This window comes from Phyllobates terribilis, unplaced genomic scaffold (genome assembly GCF_046119375.1).
Source record: "Phyllobates terribilis strain yellow unplaced genomic scaffold, ASM4611937v1 Scaffold_13__5_contigs__length_258822181, whole genome shotgun sequence".
NCBI lineage: Eukaryota > Metazoa > Chordata > Amphibia > Anura > Dendrobatidae > Phyllobates > Phyllobates terribilis.
This window is the reverse complement of record NW_027362773.1, coordinates 120,628,222-120,656,033: the sequence shown is the minus strand read 5'-3', so window position 1 is coordinate 120,656,033 and position 27,812 is coordinate 120,628,222. Positions and strand designations below refer to the sequence as shown.

The 27,812-nt window shown below is 42.6% G+C and overlaps 1 protein-coding gene across 3 annotated transcripts; it reads right to left on the bottom strand.

Moving 5' to 3' along the window:
• Positions 1–2,239: 2,239 nt before the first annotated feature.
• ZFTA (zinc finger translocation associated) lies at positions 2,240–27,475 on the bottom strand. Of its 3 annotated transcripts, XM_073658554.1 has the most exons (7): positions 27,132–27,475; positions 12,681–13,142; positions 10,219–10,569; positions 8,821–10,188; positions 8,095–8,631; positions 5,560–5,982; positions 2,240–4,342 (listed from the first exon to the last, which is right to left on the bottom strand). In XM_073658554.1, the coding sequence occupies exons 1-7, from the start codon at positions 27,274–27,276 to the stop codon at positions 3,906–3,908; spliced, it is 3,723 nt and encodes a 1,240-aa protein (XP_073514655.1). In that variant the 5' UTR covers positions 27,277–27,475; the 3' UTR covers positions 2,240–3,905. The 3 variants fall into 3 exon arrangements, with proteins under 3 accessions (XP_073514655.1, XP_073514654.1, XP_073514656.1); XM_073658553.1 differs by having other exon boundaries at positions 2,241–4,342; positions 8,821–10,569; positions 27,132–27,474; XM_073658555.1 differs by lacking the exon at positions 12,681–13,142 and having other exon boundaries at positions 2,242–4,342; positions 8,821–10,569; positions 27,132–27,473.
• Between the last annotated feature and the right edge of the window lie 337 nt (positions 27,476–27,812).

Genomic DNA, 27,812 nt, shown 5'->3' with positions numbered 1-27,812 from the left:
GAATGTTCTGCTGCACTGAATGCACTTGGGCAAACCATCAAGATCCGCTGCTGGCAGCTTCTGTGCATTAGCCGACCAATGACATCCCAGATGTGCTCGATGGGAGAAAATCCTAGAGAAGCTGCAGGCCATGGTAGCACATTTAGGCCAGAAATATGAGCAACATGCAGCCTGGCATTGAAAACTGACTCCTGTGACATTTTGGAGAAATGGTTGCACCACTGCTTCTACAACTAAGTCATTGAAACGTTGAGCTGTGCACCTGGAATGAAGACTGGAAGAGTCTTACTACTGGAAATTATGCCACTTTAGCACCATAATCCATGAGTAGGACCAGTATGACGCTCCCTTGAGAAGGCCTCTTCATAGACTTTGAGAGCAGTGGCGTGAGGTCAATTATGGTGCAGAGCAACACAGCAATGGAGGTCTACCCTCTTCAACAGTAAGTTCCGCTTTTGTCTTGAACAATAATAGCAGAAGACTGGTTTGGAGACCACATAGGCAATGCCATGAAGAGGCCTTTAGCGTCTCCAGACTTGTTTCCCTTCAGTCACATTTTCATTGGTCGGCACTTGCACAGGGAGCTATCAGCAGCGGATCTCGATTTCCCCAAGTGCATCCAGCGTAGCAGAACAGTCCTCAAACAACCATTAATAACCTCATAGATAGCAGCCACGTGCGGGGATTTCTTCACATGGCACTCAGTCAATACTGAATAAATTTCGACCTTTTGAAAATATGGTTTCCTTTTTACCATCATTTGTAGATCAGTATTATGTCTATCCATCCTGTGATTTCCATAATTCCATGATTTTTCTTTTTTGGAATTGCAAAGTCAATGTTGCGGAGTGTAAATGTGAGAACAAATCTGTAAAGTAAGAGCACTACACAGAAAAGGAAAACACCAACAATCTGCATTTAGGCAGACATTTAAATCGATTTGCATATTACACTTTAAGTGAGAACACATCAGATATTTTGTTTTCCTGCTTCCCTTTGGTCTACTTGTGAATAATGGAGCTCATGGCGTGTGTGCGCAAAGTGGATTACCAAGCTATACATAGAATCACAATATCCCTTAGTCTCTCCTTCCCCTTGACAAGCATATCTGAGGACAGCCACAGACGATGCCTTACATTTCAGGTGAAGAATTATTCTTTCCATATGTTTAAGTAGTTCAGTTTTGTTCGTCACTTGTATGTAACCAAACGTAGGAGTCAAATGTTGCTTTAGTAAAATGGTTTGCCAACTCTCACAAGACAGGAGCCAATCCTATCATTTAGCTCTCATGAAAAGTTGTATTATGGATGATATGTATAGGTCCTAAAAGCTTCTATTGGCAAAGGTTATCATATCATTTCAATAGCTGTCAGCACAGAATGGCAGTTCAAACCAAGCACAGGCACTCAGTGCACCCTTGGTGTGGCCAAACATTTAAGTGCAACTTCCCACCTACTAATTTTCCTTTTATCTATGCCCTCCCCTATTCTTTGTTTCACAGCTCTTTCTTTATAGAGACAGAGAAGGGCAGATATAGATAAAAAAAAAAAAACAAGTAGGTGGGAAAGTGCACTGAACTGTTCGGCCATGATAAGGGTGCACTGAGCACCTGTGCTTGGTTTGAACAGTCACCCTGTGCTTACAGACTTCCTTTAAAACACATTTTTTTACAGCCATCCATTTAAAACTCCCTATACAGATACACACTCAATTTGGGTGAGCATGCATACATTTTCAATGAGGTGAAGAGAGTAAGGGCTCATGCAGACGTCTGAGAATGGACTGGCAGTGGCTCTCCCGAACAGAGCGTGACTGCCTCAGAAATATAGGACGCTGACACGTATGAGTTGGGAGAACCGTTGCCACTCCATGCACTGTGGTCTGAGATTGGATTCATTTGCACAGTCTGAATTAGCCCTAAGAATATCTATACGTTAAAAAAAAAATTGTAATCAGTGGGGACTGGATGGGTCAAGATCCTCACGTATTGCAAAATCGAAGAGACTTTCGCACTCCACTGTGCTTTTTCTTTGCTTGTAAACAGATCTTTATCGTGAGCCAAATAAGAACAGTGAAAGGTCTACAGAGGCATGATAAGAAGAAGTCTGTGGAGCTGCAAGTAATGACTTATCTGTCACCGCAGTTCTTGAAAAGTGCTAACGACCAACAGGATAAACTGCAGAACACGTGCACAATAACTAAAAAAATAAGCCACAACCTGCATGAGGAAACCAGGTTTATCTGCAACGTACAATTCAAACAGTTCATTTTATAGAGCAACATCATTACTCATAATTTATAAGCAAAAAAAAAAAACCTGAAAAGTAATGAATTGGTCCCCAAATTTGTTTTTCAGTATGAAATTTAACATTGGGAATGCTTCCATATGAACGAAAGTCCAAAAGGAGGCAAATTGATAACGAAAATAAAGGGTTTAAGAATTACAAGAAATCCCTTTCGAAGCCACGTAAATACATGTTCGATATACTCTTTATTCCTCTTAGGCTGAATTCACACAGTGATACCATCCAAGATTAACAAACAGATTTATGTTCTAAGGTGTCATCCAAGTTTCCATTTTTTAGGTAATTTTTTTTTTTTTAGACTGAACTTTTTTTTTTTATCCTATTACTCAGTTTAAAAAAAAAACACGGATGAAAATCGGATGCAACAATGAAGAAGTCTGTCTTCCGCGTTTTATCCGCTTTATATGGGCTGAGTGTGATCCGAAAAAATTGGATGAGAAAAGGATCTGCTCAGAGTCTTAACGGATCTATTTCCAAAACTGCTGCGAGTATTGATCAATGAAACGATGGACCGGTCTGCTGTCCGAGAAAAAAACAAATAAAAAGTCGGCAGCACTATGAATGTAGCTTTAGGATAAGTTCACACGAGTGTCCGTTTTTTGGTAATTTCATATGCAAAATAGACCACACGTGCACCAAATGTTAATGTGGTTGTTCACATGAACAGTTTTTCTCATTGAGTTACAGTGTGTGGGGGAAAAGGAGGTAACAAAAAAAATAATAAATGCAGCAGCATATAAATTTCAATAGGTGCACCATTTGTATCTTTGTGGACGTAAAAAAAAAAATATGGATAAAAAAAATGACAGTTTTTCTTGATGAAAAACGTTCGACGTTTCATAGGCTAGTGTGAACTTAGTCCTAATCAAAGATGTTGAATCCATCACTCAACCAAGTATTCAGCAACCATGTCCCAATACGCTCAAGTGTTTATCACAGGGGGAAATGTCCTGATTTTGGTAAGGGGGTGAAGACGTGTTAAAGTTCCAAATCCATAAAATGTCTGTATTAAGTTTTCCATGAAAATTATTAATATCCAGTCAGAGAATGAGAAAATATTAAAACCTTTACTGCAGCAGACTTCTAGCAACGGAAAAGTGACACTTATTTGTGGGAAAGGTGTAAATACATTTGCCAGGATTAATGCATTTAGGTGAATATATAAAATAAAGTTCATTGCTGACCCATGTATTTTATCCTGAAAAAAAAAGAAAATCTTTTGTGGACCATATTTTCACAGTCTGGTACAGGTGGCCTTAAAATGCAAAGCCACAAATGTGTAAAAGATGGTATATGCATAGTTACAGTCTGCTCGCAAAAGGGAGATTTAGACAATATATAGATTCCAGGAAGCAACTAAAGGATCCACGGTCATTGATAGCAAGGGAGGAACTATGAGATGCCCCAATGCTGACCCATAATGCAAGTCTTACAATGGGTAGTGATGCCACTACCGGTCTTTAAACTGGTGGGATAAAGACTGTAAATCAAGCAAATTATAAATGATGAGGCTTCTTACATGTGCAAAGACGACACATTAGGCCAAGTCAGAAGTGGTGGTTATTTCTTTACACAGTAAGGTATTGTCTATTGGGATCTTCAAGAATCCTCCATGGCAGTCGATTTTCGCTTGCGTCCTTTTACTTCCTCCTGAGGTTGAGTTTTAAAACATTCCTCAGAATGGATATAATGCAGAGCCATTTCACTGTAGGCATCCAGGATCCTATGCCGCTCCTCAGCTGTGAAATCTACGGAGTAAGGGTGCACCTGGACTATGTGGCGCTTAATAGTGCTGACCTTCAGGGTGGCTAAAGTCCCACCACACACCATGCAGATGAGACCTTGACGTCGACAGTCATAGTCCATCATGAATTCCGTACGCCATCGGACCTGGTAATTACGTTTTGCACTATTGCATGGGGGCGGCAGGGAGGGGGTAGATTTAGGTGTCTTGGACAAAGCTGGCAGAACGATTTCGGGGTGAGGACTGCTAGCTGCAACACTTGAGCCGTTTGTTTCAGTGGTGGTCGAGTCTTCTGTGTTAAGGGAAAGTATAAGAAGAACAGTTAAAAAAAAAAAAAAAAAAAAATCTAAATAAAATGCAAATACAATTTTTTTTCTATATAGTACACAGTTCCTCGTCAGCACAGACCGGAAATGTAAATATAACCAGCCAAAGTCTAGAAAGATAACCCAACACTAAGGGATTGACAGAAAGGTGACCCAAGTCCTATTTCTGGGACATAAACAAACAGGCAGACACCTGTCAATCTAGCCAAGTCCCACCCAGGTGACTATTCTCCTAGTCCCCGACTCCTGTTTATTAAACTTGGTTTTCTCTGAAACAACATATTATTTCATAGTAAAAGATAAATCACAGTAATTTTCAAGGTTGAGGCAGCATAACTCACAGGCTTCCTTAAAAAAAAAAAAAAGAATTGGTTTCCTATTGGAGGGTTTTTTAAAGGAAAACCTAATACTTTGAGTGCGTGGTTCAGCGCAGGTTCACACGAGCGTATAAACAGTCGTCAGTTTCATCCAGAATACTTGGACGATTTTATTTTTTCACTTGTCAATCTGAATGCAATCTGTTTTTTTTTCCACGTATAGATTTGATCCAAGAAGTAAAAAGAAAAAAAATTGCTCATCGCAAAGAATAACATCGGTCTAAGTACAGTCCTTTTTTTCTTTTATGGACAGCACTCGGACTGAAAACATGGTTATGTGAACAAGCTCTTAAGGTGATGTCCCAAACCCCATGCTCGGACCAATGTTATTCAATGAGGCAGTGCAGATGAGTGATTTTTTTTTCACGGACCAAATCTGGGTGGAAAAAAAAATGCAGTATGCACTAGTTTCTTCCATAAATCAGTTGCCAATCACCCATTAAAGTCACTGGGTCCGCAAAATTTATTTATTTTTTTAAAAGAAAAAATCGGATTCCATTCAGAGCCACAGTAAAGCATCACATTTTTACGGATACATTGCAATTCTGTAACATAGGAAACTGTAAATGGTTTTGTAATTATAATAGCAGCTGCTGTAAAAAACTGATTACAAAAGTGAGAAAAAAAATCATCTGAGTTTTCTGGATGAAACACTATTTTTTTTATAAGCTCGTGTGAACGTGGCCTTGACCAACTTTTAATCAATACACTGATATGTTGTTAAAAATGTGGAGTTTTGTGTTACTCATATGTCATACGCTCACCTGAAACAATTAATATTATGGTTGCACAGACGGTCAGCTTACCATTTATTTCTATGCAGATTTCATCCCCGCCGTGTGCGTGCCCTCCAGGTTTTTGGCCCAAGGCAATTTTTTGCTCCCATTCTTCCATGACGACAGCCTTCTCCTGATCGCTCAGGTACGTGGTATCTGGGTGCTTCTGTTGGATGTGCATTTTCACGCTACTGATTTTTGGATTCATCAGTGTCGTGCCGCATACCATGCAGATTAACCCATCTTTGGCTGGAGTGTAGTCCATCAGGAACTCCAGCTTCCAGCGGTCGTGCTGATACCTACGGGGGTCCTTTACTTTAGCTTGAAGTCTTCCGAATGCAAACTCCCAAGAGGCACCTTTACCTTCGGGCAGTACACCAGTCCAGTTAGACTCTTCCTCCTCGGGTTCTACAGGGTCATAATCTCGAACATTTACAATGTTTAGCCCCTGGTCTAAAACAACAGAATCAAAGAGCATCAAAAGGTTAGAAGTATAAAGCAAGGCCGCGCACAGTATCTTTGTTGATATTTTGCAGCTTTTTTTTTTTTTTTTGGGGGGGGGGGGGGGGATATTGCCATCATGTACTGACCTGGAGTTATAGCTTGTATCCAAGTAAGGAGCTAAACATATTGCTACTGGAAATAATCAGCAAGTTTGTCGGCTGACACACCCCTGAACGAAAGTTATATGGTTTAAATCAAGTTTTTGTTTTAAATATAATTTTTACATATTTTTTTTGTTGCGTTTTGTTTTTCGGTGTTTTTTTTTTTTTTTTTTTACACATCACAATACAAATAAAAATTAGAAATCTTGCAATTTTCACATTAGACCCTAGGACTTTTATTAAGATACTAACTTCCTGCTGTTTCAGGAAACAACACATGTGCATAGCATGGGGTTAGACCCTGATCCCATGATTTGTATGTGATGCATCTAATGAGCCTGTGCTGATGTCACTGTGAAGGTAGGAGGAGCTGTGACATTGCCTATTGTGATTGGTGGATCCAGCCTTGTAAAGAGGTGTTACCTGCTATTATAATCCTGCCTCTGATGATAAGGAACCTGCTGATAACTCTTCCTAAAAGGACAGCAAAAAAGTCTAAGTCTAAAATAGCTCCAGTGGCCATTGTGAAAATTGCAAGATTTTTTTTTTCTTTTCAGGATGCTAATTAAAAAAAAAAAGTAAAAACATTGCCAAAATGTAAAAAAAAATCCGTAACAAAAACTTAATTTAAACAATAGGTTGTTTTCTCTTTATAGTTTCCCTTTAAAAGGGTTTGTCACCTTTCAATTACATTCAGTCTATGTGCACATAGTGATGTGTAAAAAGACAAAAACTGAGCTTTACTAACCCCCCCGCAGGTCCTGTGCTAGGTGCTAGGTCTCTGCCACTGTCCCCAGACCTTATTATTTGGTTTCATGTCAGTAATGCAGCCAATCCTTCAACTCAGCAGCTCGTGACGTTTAGATCAGGGACTGGCGGCACCAGGTCGATCAACAAAGACCAAGACGGCGGTGGAGATGAATTGCAGGACCTCCAAGTTTGGAGCTTTTGGGGAAAATTTAGAGCTTCCACTCCGTTTCTTCTCCAAAACCATAAAAAAAAATGCACTCATGTGCAGATGCTCTAATTGTATGGTCAGATTTAGCTTTTTATTACATCACATCTTCAGAATTGTAAATGCAGCTCTGGACGATGACATTGACTGTAAGTTAGTATCACTACAAGAAAAGTGATGCAATGGATTGCCTCAATTACTTAACGTATAGTTAATTCTGTCTATAAACTGTAAAATAGTGATCAAAGAGTGGAGGGTTTATTTTGTATTTTATTCTATCTTACATGCAATTTAGAAACGGCAGACTTGTGGCCATTCTCATCAGTCCTGACAATATATTGGCTCAGTTCACATTGTGTTTATAGTATACATTTAACTGGGAAAGTTCCTCGTCCATATACCAAAAGTATCCCTAGGCCCTCAATCATCCTCATCTTCCTTCGCTTCAGGGCAACAAGAGGGCGAGGAGGCCTCTGCACTAATGCCATAGTAAAAAAAAAAAATCCTGTTTGTTTTTAACAGAGACGGGTGGCTTCTAAAGCTATGTTCACATGTGTCGTATTAATACATTCAATATGTCCAATAAATATTTAAAGGAGTTGTCCACAACTGGACAACCTCTTATGAATGTCCCCAAAGTGAAAATATACTCATCGGACAGGCGCCGCTTGACTGCTCTGAGCACCGTGTCCCCGACTGTTTGTCACGAGAGTGATGCAACTGATTGACTGCAGCCGTCACAATTACGTCAGTGTGTCACAAGATTGTCAAGGAATACAGGGCTCACAGCGGATCCCTAGGGACTTTCATAAGGGGTTTCCAGTAGTGGACAACCCCCTTTATAGCGTAAAGAGCTGCAGATCCATATTCAACAGGGCTAATCCGCATGGGGCTGATCAGTAGGCTTTTATTTGGAAGACGTCTGATTGTTGGCACAGAATCCGAGCTGAAATCCATATACAAACTGATCAGTGTGAATATACCCTTAGTAACCACAATGCTTACCTCCTATAACTGCTCCTTCCTTGTTTGGATTTGCTCCAATCTTCTTTACCTCAGTCAATTTATTTTCCCAGTCCAGGATAACTGCAGCCCTCTCCTCGGCAGTGAAGTTCCCGGTATGTGCGTGCTTTTGTGATATGTGCCTTTTGATACTGCTCTCCTTGAGTACAGTTAGAGAGGAGCTACAATACATGCAGACCACACTCCCTCGTACACCATTGAAGTCCATCAGGAATTCCGAGCGCCAACGTATTTGGTACATGTTGCTTAGCGTATGATTTCCACTGTTAGCCCGGGATACACTAACCTCCCAAACTGTGGGGTCAACCCCTGCAGGAGAGGGGGAGGCTTCAATGCTGGCCGGAAGGGCAGGAGGTGTTTGATTCTGGCTATCTGTCGGAGTGACCTTAGGTGCGATAACTCGCCAGGTTTTTGCGATCTCGGCAGTAGAAGTGGAGGGTTTGGGTTTTGGGGCCGGCAGGATGGTATGCTCTGGGATAACAGAAACCCGGGTTATAATGATAGGTGTTGGAGCTTTCACTGAAAGAGAAGTGTAAAAGTTACTTGTCAGGTCACTAGCATACAGTCACATCCATTACTGTTATATAACTGATGAATTTTATCTGTATTACAGACATTTTTAATGATTGCAACCCCCCCCCCCCCCAGAAAATAATAATTAATAATTATAGGCATAAATCACAAAAGGAATTTTATCCATTTACTCACTTTTTATCACAGGAAGTCCAATTCCCAACACAGTAGGTGCTTGCGGCATTGGTGTAACCTTTATTATCCGGGTCTCCGTCACCTTTGGCTTCGGTTTCCCTCCGTCCAACATTTTTGCTATAACCTGTATCTTATCAGCATGGACATGATTTACAATCTGGGTCTTTTCGGTTTTATTCATGTTCACATCCGCATACTGGTGGTCCTCGAGTTTTACAGTTATTTCTCGGTGCACATTTTGTACTTCCCTTGATACCTCTTTCTCCTCTTTCAGCTTTACTTCCTGATCTATGGGTGTATCCTGTTCCAGTCCCTCGGTTTCCATTATCTCCTGTACTTCTATTTTAATCATCTCTTCCTCCAGCAGCTGGCCCTCTTTAGCCTCCTCATCCTCTTCCTCTAATAATTGAGCCTCCTTCGCATTCTTCTTCTTTTCCTCCACCTGCTTGTCGTCCCTGGTCTTTTCTTCCTCCAGCAAATGTATCTCCTTAGCGTTTGGCTTTTCTTCCTCAGACAGCTCAGTTTCCTCAGTTTTTCTCTTCTCTTCCTCTTGCAGCTGGACCTCATGGGCGTTCTTCTTTTCTTCTTCTTGGATCTGGGCCTCCTTTGCTTTCTTCTTTTCTTCTTCTTGCCGCCGTGCCTCCTCAGCTTTCCTCTTTTCTTCTTCTTGTAGATTGGCTTCCTGTGCTTTCATCTTTTCTTCCTCCGGCAATTGGGCATCGGTAGGTTTTTGTCGTTCCTCTACCAGGGCAGACTCTCTATCTTTTTCTTGTTCCTCCAACAGTTGTCTATCTCTCGGTTTTTGTTCCTCCTTAAGCAGCTGTGTCTCCTTCGTTTTCTTCTTCTCTTCCTCTAAGAATTGACCTTTCCTAGCTCCATGTTCCTCTCTAGGTTTCTGCTGTTCTTCTAGGATCCGCAGTTCTCTGGCTTTCCATTGTGACTCCAGCAGATGTTTCTTCCTTACTTTCCACTCCTGATCAGCTATTAACTGTAAATCTTTCGCATCCCATTCCTCCTTATCAAGCAGTTGACCATCTCCAGTTGTTGATTCATCATCATCCATAAGCTCCAAATCAGAGGTTTCAAGTTTTTCCTCTTCCATAGACTCTGTTCTACAATTGTTTGTTTTCTCTTCTCCAGATTCTATATCCTTTTCCATTAAATCAGCTGAACTTTTTGATTTTAACTTCCAATTTTCAGGTCTTGGCTTTGCGGTCTTTTGTGCCACCGTATCACATTTTCCATCTTTTTTAGCCAATTTCTCTTCAGCTTCATCATCATCCATGTCTTCTTCCATCTCTGGACTCATGTCCCCTTCCATTTCCATCTCTGGAGTCCGGTCTCCTTCCATTTCCATCTCTGGAGTCCGGTCTCCTTCCATTTCCATCTCTGGAGTCCCCTTACGATTTATCCAAGCATCTATAATCACACTTTTCTGGGAATGGGTGAACTGCAGTGATGTGGGATGATTATCCAAAATGTGATATTTGATGTCGGTAAGACACAGACTTGGCAAGGTCATGGAACACATCATACAGTGGAGCTGATTTCCTTGGTAGTCATAATCCATCAGAAACTCCAATCTAAACCACTGCTTAAGGGACTCGTTCATGTACTGCTCCAGCTGGGTTCTATCCATTGGTGAAGGCAAAGGACATTCTGGACCCAACATTGGCCGCCATGTTCCTTTCGCCACTGGTGGCAGACGTCGTCTTTTCTTTTTTGGACCAGTTTTGGCTTTCATACTCTCTGGGGGGGGGATAAATAGGATACAAAATATTTAAGACAAGCAGATGACATTTGCTTATTACAGAAGACCAACAAATTGCAAGCAACATTTTAGTGAGCCTTTGCACACTACTGCTACCCATCTTCTACCTTCTCTTTTCATGTCCTACAACAATCACAGAATGGCATGTATCTATAATGTGTGGGTTAAATAGTGCCGTCTTCTGTCCTTCCTACCTTAGATAAAGAAGACCTTTGCACAACTGCCTGCTATTTATGAACAAAAATCATTATCAACTAATTAAGTCTTTGCTCCCCTGCGGATTTTCTTAATTATAAAATACCATTTGAAATGTAATGAGATTACTACACATTTAAGTGGATGGCCAAGGGGCAGTCCAAAATTTATTTTTCTTCCTAACAGAGAAAAAAAAAAAAAACTAAAAAGGAGGAGAAAAAAAAATACTCTCCCTTGGCTTTTATCTGAGCAAAACAAAGAGATTGGACATTATGTCAAATATGCCTGATCCGTCAGGGTAAAGTCAAGGGACAACATATGTCAGGGAGCTCCCATACACATGAAATTTGACAGGTTGGGCTGACTTTAATCTAATGCATATGAGGCCTTAATAAAGGATATAGGACCCCATTCTCCTATCTCAGGGAGCTGCAGTTATAATTCTGCAAGCTCCAGAATGTAAATTTAGCAGCAATCCTTGCATGACATTTGCATTCGGTGAATAAGAGCTATGATATCCCTGATTCATCAGTTTTCACTAGAGTAAAACTAGCGTACATTCATTGCGGTGGCACTCCGCAGATGAAAGATGTGCCAAATTCATTTAGAGGTGCATGTCTGTTGATGCAACTGGCACAATTTACTCCAGCGCACTCTTCCACCAGTCGGAATGGACCCAGGGGCATTGGACTGCAGAGCACTGGGGTAAAGTTACTTTCTCTGATTAAGCCCCCTGATATATTTAGAAGAATGCTTGTCTGGAGAAGAAAAGTTAAGTGCTACCATGAGTCCTGTGTCTGCCAACAGTAAAGTGTTCTGAGTCCACTCATGTGTGGGGGCTTCTTACCTATTGAGTGGGCTCATTCCCAATATTGCCTAAGAACACTGTCATGATTAAAGAATGGGATCTAAACCTCCTCCAAGAGGAACTTCTCCCAGGAGTAATTTGGTGGTGATCAAAGCTTTTTCCAGCATGGCAAAAATTATAGCTAAGCGGCTCAGTGAGCAAAACATTTAAATTTTGGGTCCATAGCTATGAAATGCCCCAAATCTCAATCTGTGGTTAATCCTCAAAAATAGGGTGGACAAACAAAAACACAGAAATTGTGATAAACTCCAAGCACTGATTAGGCAAAAATGGGCAGTCATTAGTTCGGATTTGGCCCAGAAGCTGATAGCCAGCGACGAGGGAAAGGGCAGAAGTCTTGAGAAATAAAAGTCAGCGCTGGAAATATTGAGTCTCTGCATAAACTTAATGTATAGGTCAATAAAAGTTTATGAAATGCTTAGAATTGTACTTCAGTAACCAGAGAAACATCTGACTATAAAATCTAAAAACACTACAGGCAGTAAACATTGTGAAAAGCAAAATTTGTGTAAGTGTGAAAACTCTTGGCTACAACTGTATAAATAAATTGATAACTAGTTGTTACATTTCTTTTTGTTACAGGGGGTGTGTCCCTACCGTGCTGCCCACTGATTGGACGGTATCAGACCGCGTAGGGACACACCCCCAACAGTCATTCATAAATTTGGAGGAGGAATAACAAAGCAGCGGCACAATGCAAAGAAAAAGGCGCCTTTGGCCGACTCTAAAATTTAGAGTCAAATTATATTTTTATTCACCATCTGGAGCCCTGAATATTTGATTGTTTACTTTTTTTCTATTGCAATCTCTGTGAGATGACCACCCAAAACTGCATTGAAAAATGGGGTCCGCCAAAGAGGGCAATGCTATCAGAGAACATGGGTGATAATCAGTCACAGGAAGAAATCTGATCTGGATAAAGATTTTTTTATTTTCTGCTGTTAAATAAGTAATTATTACAAGCACTGAACTTTGGAAGTTATTAAAAAGAAACCAGGCAAACATTCACAACTGGCACAGAATTACCTGCCATTTGCTCCTCACTTCCAGCAAGTGTCTGAGCATCAACGCATAGGTGCGCGTCCCAGCTACCAATGATGACCTCCTTCTCACAAGGAGTCCAGTTGAGGGAATAGGGATGCTTCTGGCGTATGTGTCGCTTGATGGTGCTGAGTTTTAAAGTGGCCAGAGAACTGCCACAAACCATACAGATCATACTATGGCAGCGGGGATTAAAGTCCATCAAATATTCTAGTCTCCAGTGGTTATGGTAGTAACGCCTGTGGTCTTTTCCAGGAATTCGGCTATTTCCTGGCCTGGAAGCCCTTTCTTCACAGGCCTCTTGCCCGGCTACTTCTCCGACGTTGTTTCGACCCTCACTACTACTATCTGGGGAACTCCAATCAAAAGAACCAGGGAAAAGCCCTCCAGGAAATGAATCAGACGGATCTGGATACATGGCATCTAGTGAGCTTGCATAACTTGTATCTAAAAAACAGTAATATAAAAATAAAAAAATAAAAATTCATGAGACCAAAAAAAAAAAAAAAAGACAAGGTATCTCTACAAAGAGAAAATGAAAAATTATTTTGTATTTTAAGTAACCTAGGAAATACACATTTTGCAAACCAGTACATTAAAACTGCCCAAGTTGGAAAAAAAACTTTTTCGAAAGCGGCCACTACATGATTTGCTTTGTTCGGTCTGGTGCTCACATTCTTATATTGTGCCTTACATGATACGATTAGAAAATATATATTAGCTCAACTTCCCTGATCGAAAATTGCTTTTCTAGATATTTTAAAAGTTTCATCTGGTTTTCAAATTTATTTTTAAAAATTATATTAAAGAGGAATTCTGAGTTAAAATGGGGTGGGGGACACATTTATCCATTAGGCAGGTCTGTATACAGACCACAATGCATGGACTGACCGCAGGTCTCTCGACCAGAACTTACAACTTCATACAGTGGTGCTTGAAAGTTTGTGAATCCTTCAGAATTTTCCTTATTTCTACATGAATTTGACCTAAAACTACATCAAAATTTCACACAAATCCTAAAAGTAAATAAAGAGAACCAAACTGAACAAATGAGTAAAAAATATTACTTTGTCATTTTTTTTTATATTTAGGATAAAGATCTGATAGTCTGTGAACCTTTAAGGCCCCGTCACACATAACGAGATCGCTAGCGAGATCGTTATTACGTCACGGTTTTGGGATCGCTGGAGAGTCGTTTCGTGATCGCCGGGGAGCTGTCAAACATGCAGAACTTCCCAACTATTTCGGCCACCCCAGCGATCTAACTAACGATCTCGGCGGTCGTTGGGACGCTTTCACACAGCAGCTATTTCAACGATCCACACCTTGATAGGGACTGTACTGTGTCACAAAGGCGTGCATAAAATTACGCAAAATCAGGACTCAGTCGAATGAACGGATATCAACAGCCCAGAGAATTCTGCTAGGATCTGCAATCCAGCACGAGGTCAGAAACAAAGGATGGAATCGCTATTCTGTTGCCTTCTTTATGCACGGCGGAAAATGAGAACGCTGTAGCGACCACCAATCGGGGACGAGGGGGCGCGGAAAAGTCCAATTTATGCACGCCTACGTGTCTCAGTTCTGAATCGCTAACGAGGTCGTTGATAAGGTGTCAAATACAGCGATGCACACAGCCCAGCGGGAGCACAACGACCCAGGAATGGTCCAGGAAGCTTTGTAACGATCAGCGATCTCACAGCAGGGGCCTGATCGTTGCTACCTGTCAGACATAACGAGATCACTAGCAAGATCGCTATTGCGCCACAAAAACCGTGACGTATCAACGATCTCGCTAGCGATCTCGTTATGTGTGACGGGGCCTTTAGGATTAGCAGATGACTTGGAATTGAAATTAGAGTCTGGTGTTTTCTATCAATGGGATTACAATCAGGTGTTGAGTGGGTGACCAGTTTTATTTAAAGAACAGGGATTTATCAAAATCTGATCTTCACAACAAGTGTGTGACCAAAGTATAATGGTATGAACAAAGGAGATTTCTGAGGGCTTCAGAAGAGGAGTTGATGATGCTTATCAGGATAGAAAAGGTTACAAAACCATCTCTAAAGAGTGTGGAATGCACCAATCCACAGTTAGACAGATTGTGTATAAATGGAGGAAATTCAAGACCATTATTGCCTTTCTCAGGAGTGGCTGACCAACTTTGATCACTCCAAGAGCAAGGTGAATAATAGGACAAGAAGTGAAAGGAACCCAAGAATACCTATAAGCAACTAAAGGCCTCTTTCACTTAAGCTAATGTTAATGTTCATGAATTTATCACCAGGAAAACAATGACGTGCATTGCAGGATTACAAGGAGACCATCCCTACTCTTCAAAAAGAACATTGCGGCCCATCTGCAGTTTGCTAAAGGTCATTGGAACAATGTTTTTTGGACGGATGAGACCAAAATAGAACATTTTGGATTACATGGGAAGCGTTATGTTTGTAGAAAGGAAAACACTGCATTACAGCATAAAATCCTCATACCATCTGTGAAACGGGGGGTGGTAGTATCATGGCTTGGGCTTGTTTTGTTCTTGCTCTATCAGGGCCAGGACTACTGTCATCATTAATGGAATAATGAATTCTGAATTTGAATGAATTCTAAAAGGAAAATGACAGGACATCTGTCTAAGAGCTGAATCTCAAGAGAACATGGTTCATGCAGCAAGACAACAACCCAAAGAACGCAAGTCGTTCTGCAAAAGAATCCTTAAGGTATAAAGTTCAAGTAATGGAATGGCCAATACAAAGTTTAATCCTGTGGAAGGACTTGAAGTGAGCAAATTCAAGGGAAAAAAAAACAATATAATAGAGTTGAAGCTGTTTTGTAGGGAGAAAGGAGCTAAAATTCCCCCAAGTCGACATGAAGGACAAATCAACAATTCCCAGAAACATTAAGGCTAAGTGCCCACGATGCAGAAATGCTGCAGATTTTTTCCGCATTTCCCTGGCAGGAAAAACGCATGCGGATTTTACATGCGTTTTTCCTGCCAGGTAGAAGCGTTTGTCAAATGTTTTTGCATGCATTTCTGCATGCGGGTTATCAAGCGCTTTTCCAAGCGATTTTAGCATCACTTGGAAAAGTGCTTGACAACTTGGTCACACTATATAAATCCATGCAAACGGCATGGATTTATATAGTGTGACCAAGTTAATAGTTAAAAAAAAAAGAATAAAAATGGTAAAAAATAAAAACATTATACTCACCTTCCGATGGCCCCTGGTCTTTTCTCCAGTGCGTCCGGTCTCTTGTACAGCTCCCAGTGGTGTAAAACGACTTTTCATGACGTCATTTAGTCATGTGACAGGTCACGCGACCGCCGATGTGACCGCGTGACCTGTCACATGACTAAATCGCGTCATGGAAGGTCCTTTTACACCATCGCGAGCCACCGGGGAGCCAGGACGCATCACTAAGGAGACCGCGGGCCATCAGAAGGTGAGTATAATGTTTATTTTTTTATTTTAAATTCTTTTTTTTTTTTTTTTTACAGGTACTATGAGAGTCTCCTCTTCTCCAGACCCGGGTACCATCCGCACATTGAATCGCTTAATATCCGCATGTGCACATGTAGTCATGCGGATATTAAGTGATTCAATGCAAGTCAATGGCGGCAATTACGCTGCGTGTCCGCAAAATTAATGGACATGCTGCGTATTTTTCCGCAATGATAATCTGCAGCGGAAATTTCCGCAGCATGTGCACAGCAAATGCCAATTATCATTGGGGACCATGGGGCACGTATTACCAAGCGTTTTTTTAAGCGTTTTCGCTGCGGAAATTCCGCGGCAAAAACGCTTGAAAAACGCATAGTGGGCACGCAGCCTTAGAAGAATTATAGCTGCACAAGGGGTCATACCAGATACTGAAAGCAAAGGTTCACATACTTTTGCCACTCACAGATGTGATATTGGATCATTTTTTCCTCTTTTATTGTTGACTCCTTTGTTTGATCTGTTTTTTGATATACTTTTAGGACTTGTTTGAAAATCTGATGTAGTTTTATATTAGAATTTTCCAAATTTCTGCAGAAATTTGAAGGGTTCACTTTGAAGCACAACGATATACACTGCTCAAAAAAATAAAGGGAACACTTAAACAACAGAATATAACTCCAAGTAAATCAAACTTCTGTGAAATCAAACTGTCCACTTAGGAAGCAACACTGATTGACAATCAATTTCACATGCTGTTGTGCAAATGGAATAGATAATAGATGGAAATTATTGGCAATTATCAAGACACCCTCAATAAAGGAGTGGTTCTGCAGGTGGGGACCACAGACCACATCTCAGTACCAATGCTTTCTGGCTGATGTTTTGGTCACTTTTGAATGTTGGTTGTGCTTTCACACTCGTGGTAGCATGAGATGGACTCTACAACCCACAGAAGTTGCTCAGGTAGTGCAGCTCATCCAGGATGGCACATCAATGCGAGCTGTGGCAAGAAGGTTTGCTGTGTCTGTCAGCGTAGTGTCCAGAGGCGCTACCAGGAGACAGGCTAGTACACCAGGAGAAGTGGAGGGGGGCGTAGGAGGGCAACAACCGAGCAGCAGGACCGCTACCTCCGCCTTTGTGCAAGGAGGAACAGGAGGAGCACTGCCAGAGCCCTGCAAAATGACCTACACCAGGCCACAAATGTGCATGTGTCTGCACAAACTGTTAGAAACCGACTCCATGAGGGTGGTATGAGGGCCCGACGTACACAGATGGGGGTTGTGCTCACAGCCCAACACAGTGCAGGACGCTTGGCATTTGCCACAGAACACCAGGATTGGCAAAGTTGCCACTGGTGCCCTGTGCTCTTCACAGATGAAAGCAGGTTCATACTGAGCAATTGTGACAGACGTGACAGAGTCTGAAGACGCCGTGGAGAGCGATCTGCTGCCTGCAACATCCTGCAGCATGTCCGGTTTGGCAGTGGGTCAGTAATGGTGTGGAGTGGCATTTCTTTGGAGGGCCGCACAGCGCTCCATGTGCTCGCCAGAGGTAGCCTGACTGCCATTAGGTACCGAGATGAGATCCTCAGACCTCTTGTGAGACCATATGCTGGTGCGGTTGGCCCTGGGTTCCTCCTAATGCAGGACAATGCCAGACCTCATGTGGCTGGAGTGTGTCAGTAGTTCCTGCAAGATGAAGGCATTGAAGCTATGGACTGGCCCGCCCGTTCCCCAGACCTGAATCCGATTGAGCACATCTGGGACATCATGTCTCGCTCAATCCACCAGCGTCACGTTGCACCACAGACTGTCCAGGAGTTGGTGGTTGCTTTAGTCCAGGTCTGGGAGGAGATCCCACAGGAGACCATCCGCAACCTCATCAGGAGCATGCCCAGGCGTCGTATGGAGGTCATACAGGCACGTGGAGGCCACACACAATACTGAGCCTCATTTTGACTTGTTTAAAGGACATTACATCAAAGTTGGATCAGCCTGTAGTGTGTTTTTCCAGTTTAATTTTGGGGGTGACTCCAAATCCAGGCCTCCATTGGTTAATAAATTTTATTTCCATTGATGATTTTTGTGTGATTTTGTTGTCAGCACATTCATCTTTGTACAGAACAAAGTATTCAATGAGAATATTTCATTCATTCAGATCTAGGATGTGTTATTTGAGTGTTCCCTTTATTTTTTTGAGCAGTGTATATGCCCAAGAGGCTGTAACGTTACGGCAGGGGACCTGTGATTAGTCATGCATTGTGACTCATATATACACCGTGAAATACGACAGAAAGAACCCAGTCGTAGTCAGAGCAGCTGCAAACAGCAACTCTTGCTCTTAAAGACCAAGTACTTTCAGCTGCAAGTCCCAACCAACCCAAACATGACATACTGTTTATGGCTATAAGACTGTTGAGTTCGATTAGGAGACCCGCAGACGATCTTTGTGATCTGTTTGCGACACACAGATGTGTGAATGTAGCCATAGAAAGAGTGTGAAGTGTAAGGAGCGTCCCACAGTTACAGCAGAAGTGGCTACTTGCTTGTTGCAGGTCGCTCCTTCTTCTGCACATTGGCTGGTTTGGCTGAAACATTGCACCACGTGAACTACATTGGAGCCAGTAAACCTTTGCACAAATTGCATCAATCTAAAATGTGTGCTGCCCTACTTTTGAAGAACAGCATTCAAGCCACAAAAATCACAAAAGTGCCACTGTGTGCCGCCCAAGGCAAGGGCTTCACAGCGACACTGGTCGTGCGATATGAAGATCATGGAGTAGTCGCAATGTGTCGTCCCATCTAAAAATGCTCATTGAAATCAAATTTTGATGTACCGCAAAAAAATCCAACATGATTGGATTTTTCTTTTGGTCTAACACGACCATGCCTCAGAAATGTCAATCCAAGTTGAGTGCAATTTGTAGTTTGCATGCAACTTGTCTGCAATTTGGATGTTTCTTTACAGTGAAATTGCATCTTTAAAATGGTCAAATAACAGCAAGTCGCACAAATGGTCGTACAACTTGCAATTAAGGCTAGGGCTCCAAGAAAAATTTTGGATGCGGTGAATTGTTCAATGACTCAACGTGCGACCTCAAGGTTCATCATACTGAACAAAAAAGTTGGGGACAACATATGATGGTTTCCCACAAAAGGAAACAAGTCCCTACTCGTGAGAGACCAAATATTACCTTGGAGCCATAGCCACATGTAGCTAATGTGGCTTGGTACAAGTGCAGACTGGAACATCATAGTATGCAACTTAAAAGAAAATTTTTTTTCCCATAGGTAGTCACTGTGATTGCTATAACCCATGCAATCTCAGTGTTTATTAAGACTTGCAAATGAGAACAATGCTGTTAGAACTCTCCTATTAGGTTTTTTCTATCTTGCTGGTCACATGACCTTTTTTTGCCTATTTATCCTGCTCCGCCCTCCTGGCCTAGCTGGACTTCACTGTAATTTCTACTCTTAAGTTAGCCTGGTGCTTAGTTACCTTTCTCAGTCAGTTTAGCTAGGTCTTCGGACCTTTATGTTCTATGTTGTGTGTTTGTCTTTTACTGCTACAATTTCTGCTAGGAGGTGTCCAACTTTATCCCAGTCCCTAGTTCTTCTAGGGATCCCTCCCTTGCATCTATAGGTCTTCGTACAGACTAGCCGAGGACTTTAGCGGGTCTGATCGCAGGATCAGGTTCCCCGTTACATCGTAGGGATCTAGCTTAGTTCTATTGTAGGGACAGATCTCCTTTCTTTCCTTAGTGCTTCTAGCAGATCATAACAGTAAGTCCAGCCCAAAAATATCTCTAAGGAAAGACTTCCAGTTTCCATCATGGTGTCGGTTCAGGATTTGGCTCAACGCCTGCAGGGACTCTCTCTGGAGGTGGCCGAGCTCCAACAACACGTGAGTAGCTGTTTGTGGAGCCAAAGGTACATTTGCCTGATTTATTTTTTGTTGATCAAGAAGAATTTTTTTCCTTTAAAAATGCTTGTTTGTTGTATTTTCGTTTGAGACCCAGATCCTCTGGTGATGAATCACAGCGCATAGGGTTCATAATGTCACTTTTGCGCAAAGAACCTCAGGGATGGGCCTTTTCTCTCCAACCTAGTGATCCATGCTTTAGATCAGTGGATAGTTTTTTTTCTGCTTTGGGTTTGTTGTATGATGATTCTGATCGTGTCTCATCAGCTGAGACTGAATTGAGACGTTTGAGACAGGGATCAGGTAATGTGGAAAAAGATTGTTCTCACTTCCGTCGGTGGTCAGCCCAGGTGGGGTGGAACGATTCAGCTTTGAAAAGTTTGTTTCTTGCGGGGCTAGGTGAAAGGGTTAAGGATTTGCTGATTGCTTATCCCACACCTGGAAACTTGCAGGAGGCAATGCAATTAGCTATACGGGTGGACAGGAGACTGCGTGCAAGGGTTAATGAGAGTAAATCCTCTGCCATGTCAGCTCCGAGTCTTGAGAGGGTCTGTACTGACATTGGAGAGCCGATGGAGATTGTGGCGATGGCACCCCGCTCTCAGGAATAAGACCGCAGATCTTCTGAAGGCTTGTGCTTTTATTGCGGGAAATCTGACCATTTTATTAAGAACTGTGGGCTTCATATGAACAAAGAAAAAAAAAAGGTCAGTTACGCCCGTATTGCCTGTTTAAATACTAAGGGGGTATTTCTTTCTGCAACTACTGCTGCTCAGGAAGAATTAATTGAATTTTGGATATTTGTGGATTGTGGTTCTACTCTGAATGTGATTGATGGGGGATTCTTGGAAAAACTTAAATTAAAACCCAAACCTTTGTCATCCCCTATTGCTGTGGTTTCTGTCGATGGCTCCCCCTTGAAGAGTGTTACTCACAAGGTCTGTGAATTTCCCCTCACTATTAATGGTATTCACCAAGAAAATTTGTATTTGGTGGTATTAAATAAATTTGCCTTCTCCAGTAATATTGGGGTTACCCTGGTTAAAATTGCACAATCCTGTACTGGATTGGTCTACCAATGAAATTAAGTCCTGGAGCCCTAAGTGTTATGACAAGTGTTGTAACGGACGTATTGCTGCGGTGGAAAAAGGGGAATTACCTGTACCTATTCAGGATTTTTGGAGAGTTTTTTCTGAGGAGGAGCCACAAATTTTGCCTCCCCATAGAGACTATGATTGTACCACTGAATTTGTCCCTGGAGCGACTCTTCCTAAAAGTCGTTTATTTAATCTTACTATTCCTGAGAGAAAGGCTTTAGAGGAATGCATACAGACAAGCTTGGCCGCCGGTCACATTAGGCCTTCCAAGTCTCCTGTGGCTGTTGGATTTTTTTTTTGTTAAAAAAAAGGACGGCGGTTTACGTCCTTGTCTGGATTTTCGTGAGATTAATAAAATTACTGTACGCAATCCTTACCCACTGCCATTGATTCCTGATTTGTTTAACCAGTTAGTGGGGGCCAAGTGGTTCTCTAAAATTGATCTCCGGGGGGCATACAATTTGTTGCGCATGAAGGAGGGTGATGAATGGAAGACTGCTTTTAACACTCCTGTGGGTCATTTTGAGAACCTGGTTATGCCTTTTGGTCTTACCAATGCTCCAGCATTTTTTCAGAATCTTATTAATGACATCCTTAGACCTTTGATCGGCAAAAATGTGGTTGTGTATTTGGATAACATTTTGATTTATTCACCGGATCTGGAGTCTCATTGGCGGAGCGTACGTGAGGTATTACAGTTATTAATTGACAATTCGCTTTTTGCTAAGCTGGAGAAATGTGAGTTCGCTGTACAGAGAATTAGTTTTTTGGGCTACATTATCTCCAGCGAGGGTTTTGAGATGGACCCTGTGAAGGTTCAGGCGGTTCAGGAATGGCCTAGGCCTATTGGTTTGAAATCGATACAGAGGTTTTTGGGTGTCGCCAATTATTACAGAAAATTCATTAAAAATTTTTCTATTATTGTCAAACCACTGACCGATCTCACCAGGAAAGGTGCTAATGCGGTTCAGTGGACTACTGAGGCCATTGAAGCTTTTGTGTTTCTAAAGGAGAGGTTCACCTCTGCTCCCATCCTTATGCAGCCTGATGTGACTAAGCCGTTTTTGGTTGAGGTTGATGCTTCTTCTGTGGGGGTCGGTGCGGTGTTGTCTCAGAAAAACAAGGATTGAGTACATCCCTGTGCTTTTTTTTCAAAAAAATTTTCTGAGACTGAACTTAATTACGATATTGGTAATCGGGAATTGCTTGCTATTAAACTCGCATTTGAACACTGGCGTCATCTCTTGGAAGGTGCTGAATTTCCCATTCAGGTTTTCACTGATCATAAAAATCTGATCTATCTTGATGCTGCCAAGCGCTTGAATGCCCGTCAGGCTAGGTGGGCACTTTTTTTCTCGCGGTTTAATTTTTCCGTTACTTACATCCCGGGTTCCAAGAATGTTAAAGCTGATGCTTTGTCTTGCAGCTTTTCTCCCATGGTCGGTGCTGAGGAGGAGGAGAGCATTTTACAAGAAGGTGTTGTGATAGCTGCTTTGGACTCCGTTTTGGAAGATGAGATTCTTAAAGCACAGGAGAATGCCCCATCTAACACTCCCCATGGGAGGTTGTTTGTGCCTAGGACCTTTAGGAGAGATTTGTTTGTTGAGTGTCATGACTCTCGGTTGGCAGGTCATCCAGGAATTTCTGAGACCAAGAGACTTGTGGGTCGCAGTTTTTGGTGGCCTGGATGGCAGAAGGAAGTCATTAAGTGGGTGCGTCAATGTACTGTGTGTGCTAGATCTAAGTCTTCTCATACTCCTGCGGCGGGGTTGCTTTGCCCTCTGGAGGTTCCTAGTGCACCTTGGACACATCTGGCTATGGACTTTATTACTGACCTTCCCCCCTCTGAGGGTTTCACAGTCATCTGGGTGGTCGTGGACCGTTTTAGCAAGATGTGTCACTTGGTTCCTTTCATCAAACTGCCCTGCGCTAAGACACTCGCAAAGGCCTTTGTCAAGGAAATTGTCAGACTACATGGCGTTCCTACTGACATTGTTTCGGATAGGGGACCTCAGTTCGTGGCTCGTTTTTGGCGTGCCTTTTGTGAGAGGTTGGGAGTTCATTTGTCGTTTTCATCCAGATATCATCCTGAGTCTAATGGCCAGACAGAAAGGAAGAATCAGGATGTTGAGCAGTTCTTGCGTTGTTTTGTAGCAGACAATCAGGAGGGGTGGTCTGAGTTTCTGCCACTTGCTGAGTTTGCTCTTAACAACCATACATCCTCTTCTGCTGGTTGTTCGCCTTTTTTTTGTTGATCTGGGAGACATCCGTCTTTTGGGTCATTCTCCAAATTGGTATCGGCTGTGCCTGAGGAGGAGAGTTTTTCCGGTGATTTGGAGAGAGTTTGGACGGATGTGCGTGGTAATCTTCAGGAGGCTAACAAAAAATCTAAGAGGTACTTTGATAGGAAACGGCAAGAGGTTTTGTTTGCTATTGGTGACATGGTTTGGTTGTCCTCTAAAAATCTGCGATTGAGGATTCCTTCTAAAAAATTGGGTCCCAAGTTTGTAGGGTCCTTTAAGGTGCTTCAGGTAGTTAACCAATCTGCTGTTAGGTTGGAGGTTCCTACCTCCTGGAAGATTAATCCGGTGTTTCATGTTTCTCTGTTGAAAAGAGCTTATGTGTCGGATGGAGACACCTCTGCCACTGTTCGTCCGGTGGTGGAGGACGGGGAATACGAAATTTCCCGCATCCTAAATTCTAGACGGTATAGAGGAAGTTTGCAGTATCTCGTCGCTTGGAAGGGTTTCGGTCCCGAGGATAACTCATGGGTGAGGGCGGATGATGTTTCTGCTTCCAGACTTGTCAGAGCGTTTCACAAGAGGTTTCCTGATAAGCCTGGGCCTAGGGGATCCGGAGGATCCTCATAGAAGAGGGGGTAGTGTTAGAACTCTCCTGTTGTTTTTTTTATCTTGCTGGTCACATGACCTTTTTTGCCTATTTATCCTGCTCCGCCCTCCTGGCCTGGCTGGACTTCACTGTAATTTCTACTCTTAAGTTAGCCTGGTGCTTAGTTACCTTTCTCAGTCAGTTTAGCTAGGTCTTCGGACCTTTATGTTCTATGTTGTGTGTTTGTCTTTTACTGCTACAATTTCTGCTAGGAGGTGTCCAACTTTATCCCAGTCCCTAGTTCTTGTAGGGATCCCTCCCTTGCATCTATAGGTCTTCGTACAGACTAGCCGAGGACTTTAGCGGGTCTGATCGCAGGATCAGATTCCCCGTTACATCGTAGGGATCTAGCTTAGTTCTATTGTAGGGACAGATCTCCTTTCTTTCCTTAGTGCTTCTAGCAGATCATAACAAATGCAAAACATGCATGCGGTTTTAATGTGAATTAATGCAGTTTTAAAGGGGTTATCTCATGTTGCTAAATGAGCAAAATTAAAAACGTGCTTGTAAAAATAATCTTTACAATAGATCTCTTACAGCTCAATGTCTAAGTTACCTGCCACCCTGCAGTCTATCAGAGGTGGACGCTTTCCTAGGCAAGGAGTGCGCGCTTGCAAGCTTGACTGCCAATCTTCAGGAGTGCACTGTCCCCTGGCAAGCAGAGGCAGAGGAGCAGTGCGCTCCTGAAGAAAGAAGATGAGCACATCCCTTTAATGAGATTCACCTGTGCAGCAAGAACCATGGCCCAACCACTACGTCCAAATATACCCTAAAGTGTTTTGGCTGTCTTCCTTTGTTAAAGGGGTTGTCCATCCTTAGGATATAAGTCTGCAGTCACTCTATTCTCGGGTGCTAGGAACAGGCAGTCATGTAACCACAAGTATGCAATTTGCTTACTTCTGATCACATTCCGACTCACTCATTGTACTTGCATTGAGCGAAACTGTGCATGTCTAGTCGGCATGTGACCACATGTATGCAAATCATATACTTGCGGTCACACGCCCACCACAAGCACTGAAGAACTCTTAGGCCTCAGACTTGTAGCCTAAGGCCGAACAACCCCTTTAAGTCCTATTTAGAGGGAATAATTTTGGCCCATTAACGAGAACTTATTAATATCATATATTACCCACATATAAGCTGCTCGGCGATACTGTCCTGTTTACAAAGACAACTAGTACTGATGGGAGTGCAATGATCGCTAATAAGATTGCTCTGCCACCAGACGGTTACCAACAGCACATCTCCTGTTTTCACCGGGCGATGTGCTGCCAAGAACAATAATTTTTATGCCGGCATAAATTATAGCTCGTCCGATGAACAAATATTTTTCTCATTTATCAGCCGATCACTGGCGTGCTTACATGGGCCGATATCATGGACAAGTATTTTTACAAACACTCAATCGATGATTATCGTCTACATTGGCCCTTTACAGCATCAAGACCAATCCAGTGACTGAACCCACAGATCTTCCCATATGTTCATTTACCGTCATAATTAATTTTTAGCCAATCGCAGCACTTTACGATCATTAGCATTAATTACAAAACTATGGAAACTACAAAAGGGCCGAGGCTAACGGTACAGTGGGCTGCATCCCATTCATTGGAAAGCATTAAAAACATTTTTTTTTTCCTTCTAAAGAAGCCTATGGTCTGTACACACGTTGCGTTTTTTTCTGCGCAGCTTTGTCACAAAACCTTGAAGGATTTCCTAGTCCCAGCAAAGTGAATGAGGTTCCTGAAGTCTCATGCACATGTTGCTTATTTTTTTCCTTGCAGATTTACCGTAAATCTGCAGTTTGTCATTTCTTGCAACGTTTTACAGCAGATTTCACCCATACTAATGAATGGAAAAAAAAAATCTGCTCCAAAAGTGTGACAAAAAAAGAAACAAAAAAAAAACACGGATTTTACACTGTGGTTTTACTGCCAAAAGATGCCGAAATGTCTGCAGCAAATACTTAAAGTGTGCACATACTTTAATGAATAAATACCCCGAAAACTTTTTCACTTATGGCATGCTGCGTTTTCGGAGAAAAAAAAAAACACAAAAAAATATGTTTGTAGCACGTTTTATATTTCCCTATTAAATGCCACCTAACATCTGTCGTATTTTGTTTCTTAAAAAAAAAAAACTACGTAAAAATGCAGCAAAAAAACAAACAAAAATAAATACATTTTGCAAAAAAAATTTAAATAAATAAAATAAAGCCTTTTGTGAAGACCCCCATGTTCACACGTGGCACTTTACGTAGTGCATGAACGATGCAATCTAAAACTGCACTTTTTATGTGTTTATTAGTGCCTTTTTTCTTGCTGTGGCTCTTTGATCTCAATGGGGCAAAAACTGCAGTAAAAACACAAAAAATGACGTGCTGCGTGCACCACAGGTCAGAAACGTAATGAACAAAAATGTGCCTGGTTAATGAGATGTTAAAAACCGTATTCATAAAATAATGTGTTTTTTTTCTCCCCCCCCCCCCCCAAAATAAAAAAAAAAAAAAAAAAAAAACTTCACACGCCAAGTGCAATGCAGCAGTTCCCATGTACTGTAAATGATCCTTTTTTGTATGCATTTTGGAGTTTATTTCACACCAATGAATCTCCCCTGCTGTTCAACAGCCATAGGATGTTTTTTATGCAAAAAAAACACCCAAGTGTGAGCATGCCCTTGGGACACAGAGCTGGGGGGGTATCACAAATGGAAAATCCACTTGCTGTTTCTTTTTTTCTGCAGAAATAAAACAAAAAAATGAAAAAGCTGCTTTATGAAAAAAAAATGCAATGTGTGAACAAGTCCTACACTGAGATATGCTGGGAGTTGTAGTGTCAGAGCTGGAGAGCAGTGTGTGTGTATGGTACAGAATATTATGGATGACCCTGTGGCACTACTCGCCCCAGCATGTCCTGGCTGGAGCCACAGCTGTGCCCGTGCTGGAGCCTCCCCTGCAGGTCACGTGTGATCTCCGGTGTCATAACCCCCTGCGGCCAGCAGGTGTCGCCAGCCTCCCCGCCTTGCAGTTACCGCCTCGCACCGCCATGAGTCACCTCTCGCTATCCGGCTCCGCCACTCACCCCCTGCGGCCTCCTCCTCCTTCATATCCATTATCGGGTTGTCTAGCTCCAGCTCGCCGCTCTCGGCTGATAACTCCCCGGCCGGGCCCGTCTTGGGCTCTACCGTCACATCCGGCTCTCCCTCCTGCAGCTTGGGCCGTTGCATTGTCCTCCGCCTCTCGTGCACCGTTCGTTTTGGCTGTCCGTTTTTTTTCGAGGTTTTTTTTTTTTTGTCAGCCCTGAGCGCGCGCGGTGCAGACACTGAGGGGCCCGAGGTCCACGCCGCACGAAGCCAGCACCGCACAGGAGGGCGGAGCTTTCGGCCTGACGCCACGGAAGGGGCAGGGCCAACGAGCGCCGCACAGGACAGAGGGGCGGGGAGATGACGTCATTGGAGAAAGCCGTGCATTGTGCTGCGCCGCACAGGACTGGGGAGGCGGGGACAAAGACTCACGTGACGCAGAGGACCTGCGGCTGCGAGCGCCGCACAGGACAGGGGCCTGGCTAGGGCGGGGTCACGTGACACCCTGGGGGCCGACATCGCCTGGGGGGGCCAGAGTATATACAGTCTCCTCAGATACCCGAGTGCTCTACATTATCCAAAAGAAAAGCTCTGCCGCAGCGCTTTATTAGGAGATACTCTGCAGAGCTGCAATCCTGCCCAACAAGCTCTGCACCATTGTGTTGGGAAATGACTGCACC

Coding starts and splice junctions, on each gene's coding strand:
- ZFTA (XM_073658553.1), bottom strand. CDS start 27,276: ATGCAACGGCCCAAGCTGCAGGAGGGAGAGCCGGATGTGACGGTAGAG. Junction 5,983..8,094: donor GGAAGGAGCAGTTATAGGAG/GTAAGCATTGTG, acceptor CTGTTGTTTTAG/ACCAGGGGCTAAACATTGTA. Junction 4,343..5,559: donor AATCTGCATAGAAATAAATG/GTAAGCTGACCG, acceptor CCCTTAACACAG/AAGACTCGACCACCACTGAA.